Below are 10579 nucleotides of genomic sequence, written 5' to 3' on the forward strand. Positions count from 1 at the left end.
TGTTACGCAACCATGTAACTTTACTGTGCACGGATTTGGTTTATTAATTAAAGGACTATCAGCTGAACGCATTTCAAAAGATTTGAACTTTTTAAAACTTGCCAAAAAAAACAAAAACATAGCCCAAAGAGGGAAAAGAAAAGTTTTCTGTTATATAAGAAAAAGTAAAAAGATTAATGGGGCCCCAGTGTTTTCCCCAAAATTTTACTTGTAAACAAATATAAGCACGATTAATTAATGTATTGCTTCCAGTTTCTAATATGCTACACTTGGATTCATAACAAGAGGTACCTTGACTTGAGTATCAGTATTTTATTTGCTAATATCATTGTTTCTTTGGGGGAGTAGTAGTATTTTCTTAAAGCCTCGACTCACACATTACCTGAATATGGTGAAATTTGCAGCTGGAATGCGTTTTTTCTTTTTGAGCTCTCTATTTTAACAGTGCAAAAAAAAGAAAAAAAAGCATTGTTCAGCCTGAGAGGCAGTTTGTGGTCTCTCGAAACTCATTGATAAGGCATGCACTCTGACCACAGCGGAAATAAAAATACCAAATGGACACACTGAAATGTAGAAGGAAGAGACGGTCTCTTTTACAGGACAACCATGACATTCCACTTGGTTCATATAAGAAATTCCATTAATTGTTTGTACTACAAAAATAAATTTCAGTTTCTGAATGCTAACCTCCATGCTGCAAGTTTGAAGTGCGTGTGGAAGCTTCAAAAAGTTCCTTAAATATCAAGCACAGTCCCCCTAATCCAGTGTTGAATCAGAGTTAGGGATTGAGGCTTCCAAAGCTAACCCACCATTTGTATGCAAGGTGGAGTGTTAAGCTCACTTTAGAAAGAGTCAAAAACACAACTAGTGATACAACACAGAAAAGCACTGTGCTGATCAATGCACAGTGCTTTGAACAATGTAATTCTTATGTTCATTTCACAAAAAAAGGGAAGCTAATCCAAAACCCTAACAAAACTGGACACTCTTCTTTAGTAATATCACTTTGCACTGTTTAGATCCTTTAGAGATTTAAGGGTTATGGGTATTATTCAAACAGGTCTTCCTGCATTATACAGGTAATTGCAACAGGATCACAGATTGCTTAATGTCTTTGGTGCAGCTCTGAGAAAGCTTTCCATTGGCTATGAGTGAGATTCAGACATGTCTGGGCATGTTGAGGGTGAGGTCATCTTTAAAGTGCCTCTCTTTCACCCCTGCAGTCAGAAATTTTGATCGCTCTTCAGTGAGGAGTCGCTCCTTCAGAAGGTTGAACAGGGCCTTCAGCGTCTTGAGGAGGACTAAGAGTGGCAACGCTGTTAGCAATGAGACATCTGAGGAAAGAGACAATGCCAGAAATTCCAGTGTGCCACAGGAAGGTATGGATTAAAACCTTTATATCTGTGTTTCTGTGTTTCCCTGAATGTGTATACTTGTTTCCTCAGCTTTATATGGAGGGTGACACAGCTGGGTCCCACAGTGTAACAGTAGTATATGTTTCTTTAATAATTCAGCTGTAGATTGCATAAGCTTGTGCAGACAGATCATGGGAGAATGGTAGCCTGAGGGATGGGATGGCCAGAGGTCGCTGAAGATAAAGCAGATGATGTTCCTACTTCTGTCTCCACTACCTGTTCTTCTTTTTTATCTCATCCTTCTATTCAACTCTACCATATCCTGTCATTCCTTACCAACTTGATGATATATTCACCTGGGAAAGCAGTGTTCTAGACGTGGTAGAACCATAAGATGTATGTATGCAGTAAAAAAAAATGTGCCGTAGTGATATTTAATGTAATCTCTACAGACTGGCACTTGTGGTGGAAATATAGCCAACCATAGAGTATAACGTTAAAGCAGAATTGCAGTGTGATTGGACGAAGGAACGTGGGATTGCGTAAGAATGAAGGATGACGAATGATCTGGGAGTAGATTATTCTCAGAGGCCATCACTGACGGGGCTGAGAGAAAAGATTAAATATTCATTGCCTGCCACTGAGAGACAAAGATAGACGGGAAGGATGCAAAAGTGAAGTAGACGTAGTTCCATCCTGGAGAAATGTAAGGAAGAGTGGATGCAGAGTAAAATAAAATGAAAACAAATAAATAAGCAAACACATCATACAGTCCCATTGGGGTGGGTAAAAAAAGTATGTGACAAGATGAAGCAAGACAGAGGTTGAAAGGTGAATGATGGAGAGAAAGGAGGATTACATAACGGCTGTGAGTCTCTCTTAATGTGCTCTCCACCCTTGAAGCAATCTGCTGCAAAAAAGACAAAATATTGACTTTGTATTGGAAAAAGTGCAGCGAAGTGTGGAACAAGTGTCTGAGGCTACAGAGACAGAGATACGAGGGGAAACAGTGCATTTAGGAATAAGAAATGAAATGAAAAACTCAACTTCTTAAAGACTTTGGCCAAGGCTGTCAGCCAAGATAATGTCCCCCACCCATTTCCACATGGTCCTGTTCAGAATGAATCATTCTGCCATTTAGTAAAATTCAACAAATTCAACAGTGGGTATGTGGGAGGATTGCACAAAAGAATGACATAAAACTAGAAGAGACATACTCTTTCATTAAAAATGCTGAGGCTCATAATGAGGTCTGCATTATACTCGAATCCTTTATTTTTTGCAGATGATCAAGTACTGAGGTGAAAACAAGGGGAACAAATCTGTTGTGAATCAAAGTAGTTGGACTGTGTACAAATTTAGTGTGTATTACAACTTTTCTTACATCCCCACCCTAGTAATAACTTTGTGGAAATGTGAAATTGAGGGTTTTCCCAAGCATACTTGCTACAGATGTATGTGACTAATGATACAAACATCACAGAGGATAATCAGCCAAGCAAATTTTCCCTCTTGACTTCTACAAGTTTGTTTTAGTAACCTTAGGGAGTAGAGACAGCTGGCTCCACTGCTGAACCTCTACACTACGGTATACCTCCATCTCCCTAGATGTGTTTGTCTTTTCCTTCTCAGCGCTCTCCTTTTCTCCCATTTCCTCTCTTGTTTTATTTGGCTGGGTCTTTTTGGCTGTTGATCTTTGTACAATAGAACTTAACACAGCCTTTTCCTTCTTCCCCAGTGGTGGCTCTTCCTCAGCTCCATCACCTGATCCCTGATGGTGAAGTTACCAGTATTAAGATCACGCGGGTGGATCCCTCAGAGCCACTGGCCATTAGCATCGTCGGTGGCAATGAAACCCCTTTAGTTCGCATTCTAATCCAGGATATCTACAGAGAAGGTGTCATTGCTCGGGATGGACGCTTGCTTCCCGGGGACATGATCCTCAAGGTATAGTGAGTTTAACAAAGCAGCTGGAAGTGATAAAAAAGTCCTCCGTGAAATTACATTTCCGCTTGTCCTTCAGGTAAACGGCATTGACATTAGCAACGTGCCCCACTGCTTTGCTGTGACCACACTCAAACAGCCGTGCCAACTCCTCCGGCTAACCGTGCTCAGAGAACAGCGGCATCGCTACCGTTCGCATTCACATGGCCACCCACATGGCCACATCACTGGGGGCCACCCATCACACGGCCTACCCCATCATCCCTTGAGAGATGATAGCATCCATGTGGTCCTGAACAAAAGTGCTCCAGAGGAACAGCTGGGCATTAAGCTCGTGAGGCGGCCAGAGGAGCATGGAGTGTATATCTTTCACCTGCTGGAGGGTGGACTAGCTGCACGTGATGGGCAACTGTGCATTGGTGACCGCGTGCTTGCCATCAACGGGCACGATCTACGTTATGGCGCACCAGAGCACGCTGCTCTACTCATTCAGGTCTGTTAGCAAGTCAAGGAAAGACTGCATGCATTAGCATTACATAGAAAGTTCACAGTTGTGACAAATTCACCTTCATGTTGTTACAGACCATAAACAACTGTGTTGTGATCTTAATGTGAGTCCCTGAGGTATTAAAGATAATTGTGGTGATTCAGGCTAATTGTGTTGTGCTGTGCTGTTGTGTCTGCATTCAGTGCAGTTAATAGTATTTAATTGTGGTTACTCCCTGATGGACTGGGCCATGTGGCTGCCTCTGTATCCTGGTTGATGCCAGTCAACGATGGTGTGTTTTTGGTTAATAGTGGTTAATTGCAGTGTGTCTGCGGCTGACTGTGCAGGGTCTCTGGGCTCCAAGTTCCTGTCTGGGTTGTTTGACTGGCTCTACTGGGTCTCTGTGGAGCCAAGATGGCCTCTCAGAGTAGGCACTTTCTGTCAGAGATTAAGAACTGCCAGGATAGAAATTAAATTAGTTCAATTAAGGCAATAATGAGCTGGACTGGCTAATTCAGGACTCAGCTCTTTGCTAGAAAGACCCGTGGAACTCTCCAAGGAATGAGAGCATGGGGAGAGGGATGTATCCAGCCAGTCTGTGTGGCTGTATGCTTGCATATGTGTGAATGCGTGTAGGTCAGCCTGGAGTATAGTTCTAAGAGTTACGACAAAGTGGCAGTGAAGATTAGCTATCCAGAAAATTTCACTCAGAATAAAATTAATTTCCCCATTTAACTGCAACACATGTCAAATTTTTCTGTGGTTGTTTTTTAGGCAAGTGAAGAGCGCGTCCATTTCATAGTGTCTCGTCAGATCTGCCTGCCCACTCCAGACCTCATACAAGAAGATCCGTGGGGCATGGATGGTCCCCCACCATATTCCCCTGTGGATCTAGAGCAAACACTGCTGGTGAGAAGCTCATACAGACACATATATATACACACACAAGAGACAAGGACGGTACTGATACACAGAGGAGCTTTGTTCCCCCGACTCCCCTTCCCGTGATAAATATTCGCTTTCAGGTGCAAATGATCCATGGAGGTATTATTCTCCAGTCAAAGCTGAGTATGTCATTCAAGCAGTACAGCAGGAAAGCTGTTTTGTGTTGCACCCCTATCGATCTCCTATTTTTTTCACCACAAGAAGACATCCCAACCTTTACTGTTTTTTTGAACATAGCAATTTATCTTGCTCTACGACAGAGCCAAGGTGAAAATTCATGGTATAATTTCAGGTTGATCAATTCCCTTTGATTTTTAAGAGGCAATTGTTTTGGCTTCCTGCTATAAGTAGAATTTGTCTGATTTCAAATTTGAATGTAATTGGCACAAAAAAAATGCAAGTTTGCGATACTTTTTGTCTTTGCCACAATATTTAATCACTATAATCACAAACTTCCTTACAGATCTCTACTTTGGGGATATTTTGCATATACAGTACAGTATCTTGTGGAGAGTTCCTCCTCTTTCAATGTCACCGGGATCAAAACATGTAAATGCATATATTTTTATATATCTTTGATTATATCTTTAATGCGGCTGCTTGAGAAGTGACTGATAAGAAATTATTCATTGTCAAACCAAAGGTGACATCTAGCGAGATAATGCTGCTTCATGAATCTTTAGTTTTGGGGACATTGTTCAGTGGTCTAGGGCAGTGTTGACAAACCAGTAATAGTCCAGTTAGGACAGCACAATATTAACTGAATCGTAATATTTTTCCCAGTGTCAGCTTATATGTTATACCTGAGTGATTTAATTTATAATAGTAGGGATTCGTGTGGTTTGGCCAAGACATATTCCAAGACATGAGAAGTACAATACTCTGCTTCATTATGCGGCCATCAGGGGCCATATCCTCACTTTCATCCGAATGCATAGAAGTTTACAGGAAAATGACCTCATTTGTTCTATGACCTCACTAAATACATTCCTGGTAAGTTTAACATCTTAAGTGCTAGTTTCAAGTCTTTTTGTTTTATTACTCCAGTAGTGTAAAAAATGTTGATAAATCAGGATGTTCTTTAGGTTAACACTGTATGCAGTGTCTGTAAGCTACTTATTCAGGCTTTACTTGTCACATCAGGTTTAAAAACACCAAGATGGGATTGAGCAAAATGCTCAACCAGAAGCTTCAAGATTGCACATTGCCCACTAACCAGTGGGTCATGTCACACTGATTGCACCAGCTTCTAAATTCTTCTTTAAGTTGTGTACATACTGATAAGCCAGTCTATTTAACAACTATCCAGCATTTTGCCTAAAACAAACCTGGTAAAAATAACTGGCATGCCACAGAAGAAATCCTTCTTTTGAACTCCAGGTGGTTGTTCTTTAATCACCACACGAAATAGCTAGCTGCTTGGCTAAGCATAAAGAACAGAGATGACAAAATATCTTATGTGAGCTCGCTGTGCTGGGAGGTAACAAACTCTGCTCATTACACAGCATTATTGTTCATCAAAAGCCATCAAATAATCTGGGAAAAAACAGACAGAATTGACAGTGCTTTAATATGAAAGCCAGGTAATGTGTTCAGTTTTCGCACTGTCATGCCATAAGGTCAGTCAAGTGATCTCTTGTTGTGAGTGCAGCTAAAACGTGTGAATGTGGCACATTAGCAAAGCAGGACAAGCTACATCCCACCAACCTCAGTGTGTCCATGTGTTATTCATTAGTATTCAACTCTGCCTCATATGACTCACACACTTGCTATGAATAAAACCTCATTCACTTTATCCCATGCAATGCCTCGTTCAAAACATCAAATAACACATCACGACTCTGTGTATGAATCTCTGCATTCAACATGGACAAAGACTGAGGAGGCACTTGAGCTGCCTAATGTTCTACCATAATAACCACCATATATTATACATTAACCAATTATGCTGACGAGGTCATTCATCAATCAGCTTTTAACTGTGTCTATGTTATTGGGCTCTTGTTCCCATAACCCAGCATGGGTGGCATTCATGTGACTTCTACCATTATTGCAAGTCTCACAGAAAACGCTCCTCATTATTATGCAAATGCACTACATCTAAATCTAATTACATTATATAATTTATTTAAGATGCCCTTGGTGTAAGTCATTATTATGTTTGGAGTGACGGTGCATGCGGACACTCAAAACACCACAGTGACAGCATCAGTTCTGAATGTGTGGTATGTCCATTAACATCACAGTTGGAAAAGAAAACGGGATATTAGGGGAAGGAATAAAAAACAACCTTGGTTGTTTTTAAAATCAGTCACTTTACAAAAAACTCTTTACTTCAACTATTTGTCTGTCTGCTTTCTGTCTCCTGTAAAGGACTCTTGTCAAAAGCCTGCATGTTATGAGAAGACAGTAAGTCTAAATAAGGAGCCGCATGACTCTCTGGGTATGACAGTGGCGGGCGGCATGTCCAGCCGAGGGTGGGACCTCCCCATCTACGTTACAAATGTGGACCCTGATGGAGTGGTGGGACAAGAGGGCTCCATACGCAAAGGTAAAATGAGTTGTCATCTAATTATGTAATCATTAGAATATTACTCATGTATTTCAGAAGAAATGTGATGTCTGTAATCTGTGCAAATAATTACTCATATAGTGGATTAAGCATGAGTTTCATTGCATAAAAATTCTGTCAGTATTTATGTGGGTTTGGTGATGAATACTTGTAACGAACAGATGGGGTGATTGATGAACATTTAAGGCTCATGTTTCATTATGAAGGTTATTCATGCAACAGAAAACTCTGGTGCTGCTGTGGTTCAGTGCTCCGCAAATTGGCTCTAAGAGATTTAAACAAAAACACAAACAAACATTAGCATAGCAGTGCTCGAGACTTGAACTCCAATTGCAATGCAGAAGAGAATTTGTCAAGTATCTAATTATTTTGCTACATGAAATTCGTCAAGACCGAACCAGCAAAACATGAAGAGACACACAATAGCTGTATGGAAGAGCAGCAGCCTTAAAATCCTGTAATGCTACTGAAGGCAGGGAGAGTGGAAGATTTTTAGCCCCAAATGCTGATTCCTGCATATTCACCTTAAAATAGAACCATATTAGGCCTTTCATTACTCTCAATCTCAATGCCTTAAACTCTGGTTATGAGAGGATTGAGAGAAATGCTGAGATGGGTGATAAGAAGTACAGTATGAAGGCTTAATAAAAATAGAAGTAAATTGAGTCTGTTGTCCTATTCATGGTTCAAGGTGCACATTATTGTATTCATAAGGGACAGAGCAGCAGCAGCTGCCTCCTTTTGTACGGTTATGAAACATGTTTGCGTTTTGTAATGGAGTGTTAATTTGTATTTGCATATCCTCACAGGGCAAATGTGTCCTTTGAGCTGCTTACTAGCAAGATGGACTCTGCGATTATCAATTTATCTTTGCACCACTTTCATCACTAGGAGGCTTTTTAAAGCACAGGTGGTGCTTAGTTTCCATCTCTTTGTCTTCTAGCGTGGAGGTTGATGAATATTAAATAGGCAGATGATGTGTTCCACGTCTTGTTTTAAGCTGTTATGAGGGTATCAGCCCCAGGCAGAGCTTGAGTTGTGCTGTCTATATCTTCCCCTGCAGGTGACATTTTGTTAAATGTGAATGGCATGGATTTGACAGGGGTAACACGAGGTGAGGCCGTGGCCAATTTGAAGAACACCTCCTCTCCTGTTGTGCTCAAGGTTTTGGAGATGCGTCCTCCAGAGGACTTTGTGCAAGATTGCACATTGCCACCTTGTCTTACGCCATCACCTACAGACAGCATCAAGAGCCCGGTGCCTAATGACGATTACTCCCCACTGTGGGTGTCATGGCTGCAGCTACCCAGGTAGAGTACCCACTGCTGCCTTTGCATCATCTCCTTGTACAATTGTATGCTTTTTCTGAGGCCAGTATAAATTAAACCCCTCACACCGGTCCTTGTGACCTCTGCCAGCTGGTGCCAACTGAAATTTTGACAAAGCCAGCTGGGAAAGGAATGCTCATTATACTTTTAAAACTAACCTTTCAGCTTAAATATTTACCACTAAGATATCAGTTAAACTTTCTCTATGTTCTTAGCATATGAATTTAGAAGGTGTGTTAGAAAGACAGCTGTGTACTGATAACGACAAACAACTGCTGCTCCTAGTTTTATAAAGTATGATGAAACAGAGATGCAAAGAAACCAAGCACTAAGTCACAGTGAAAATTTAGCTTTGGACTGTGATTTGGTGCACTACTGATACAAAGTCCAAATCACACCTGCATTCAAAGGTTAGCCAGGCCTTTCTCTTTAGAGTGGGGCTCATTTCAGCACTCTATCTACAGCACACATGCTCAGTATAGATGCACAGTATGTGTAATCTAAAGATGCCGTTGAGAGATTAGTGTGATTAATCTCCCTCTTGGCTCATGCAGGCATCTCTACTGCTGCAAAGACATCGTCCTGCGGCGGAGCACTTCGGGCAGCCTGGGCTTCAGTATTGTTGGAGGTCAGGAAGAGGTCAACTGCAATCAATCCTTTTTCATCCGCTCGATTGTGGAGGGGACACCAGCTTACAATGATGGCAGGATAAGGTATCTGCTCGTTGGATATCACTTTTTTTCCACAATTGCCCATGGGCAAAATGTTTTAGAAGTCAAAGAAGATCATTTTCAATTCCCATTTCTCTGTCTGTGTAGGTGTGGGGACATCCTGCTTGAGGTGAATGGAAAGAGTACTTGGGGGATGACACACACAGCACTGGTTCGCCTTCTGAAGGAGCTCCGTGGCAGAATCACCCTGACCATAGTGTCCTGGCCTGGTAGCCTGCTGTAGCAGTGCTTTAAGCCATCCAGCACTGTTTCGGTGGCAGTGACCAAGGAATGTCAAAGGCAGAGCTTTAGTCTGGCTGACTACCTAATTTTGCTGTGAGGGAGAAGCTTAGAATAGTCGTGTAGCTGTTTGGATACCTCACGTCTGATGGACAGCCGTGACTTCGGCAGGAGTTTGGAAGGACATAAGACTGGATTGTTACCAGAGGTTAACGTGCCCCTCAGAAAACGCTGAACTGGGAGGATCCAGGCTTGAGACACTTTTAACTAAGATGTTGGGTGTTATCAGTTTAGAGGACATGATCATTCTCTGGCATCGAGTGGGAGTACCGACAGGAGACACAACATGTTGCCAATTCCAGTAGTTATATGTTAGGATATGCGTTAAGTTGGACTCACATTTCTCTACTGTAACTGTTGGGTGTCTAAAAAAGATCCAAGCACTTGTAATATGTTTATTTTGTTTGTTTGTTGTATGGCCTTTTAATGTAGGCTTTATTCTGTTTGTACTGACAGTGGTTGTCATCTTCATCTGTTGATCTGAAGACACGTTGCCAAGTAGTAGTCTGTGAGGTTTTTTATGTTATGTCAGAAGCTATGGCTAAACTATCAAACCGCTGGCAAAGAAAATATATGAAAAAATAAAGGATTAATGTGTTCATAACATGTTAAAAGATATTTAATTAGATAACAGTGTGGAGGCCTTACTAATTTTCTTACATTTAAGAAAAAAAATGACTTGGTTTCTGTGTATCAGTGGAAGGGCTGAGGCCCATCTACTGCAGTTCTATCTGTCACGCTTCGGCCTGTGTAGTACATCTGATGGTACATTTGGTTAACTGATCAATAAAATCATTTGAAAAATTGGTTGCTGTGACAAAGATGATTAAAAGCATATCACCCTGGGATTCACAAAGCTACATGTACACATTCCCTTCATCTGAAGAAAATCAACAGAAAAAGAAACAATGAAAGCATAGTGTACTAAACATTCATGA

The 10579-nt window shown here is 41.2% G+C and overlaps 1 protein-coding gene across 5 annotated transcripts in view; it reads left to right on the top strand.

The window, feature by feature from the left end:
* Positions 1 to 10448, top strand: part of lnx1 (ligand of numb-protein X 1) — a 34266-nt gene extending 23818 nt beyond the window's left edge. For 4 of the 5 annotated variants that reach the window (XM_004557134.3, XM_004557135.3, XM_004557137.2 and 1 more), the window contains 8 exons: positions 1224 to 1379; positions 3094 to 3302; positions 3379 to 3792; positions 4561 to 4695; positions 7105 to 7282; positions 8367 to 8613; positions 9186 to 9344; positions 9450 to 10448. In XM_004557134.3, coding sequence (XP_004557191.1) covers positions 1224 to 1379; positions 3094 to 3302; positions 3379 to 3792; positions 4561 to 4695; positions 7105 to 7282; positions 8367 to 8613; positions 9186 to 9344; positions 9450 to 9585 — 1634 coding nt within the window. In that variant the 3' untranslated portion in view covers positions 9586 to 10448. The remainder of the gene's footprint in view (positions 1 to 1223; positions 1380 to 3093; positions 3303 to 3378; positions 3793 to 4560; positions 4696 to 7104; positions 7283 to 8366; positions 8614 to 9185; positions 9345 to 9449) is intronic. The other variant, XM_004557136.3, reaches the window with a different exon arrangement.
* Positions 10449 to 10579: the final 131 nt, after the last annotated feature.

This window comes from Maylandia zebra, linkage group LG23, assembly GCF_041146795.1.
Source record: "Maylandia zebra isolate NMK-2024a linkage group LG23, Mzebra_GT3a, whole genome shotgun sequence".
Lineage (NCBI taxonomy): Eukaryota > Metazoa > Chordata > Actinopteri > Cichliformes > Cichlidae > Maylandia > Maylandia zebra.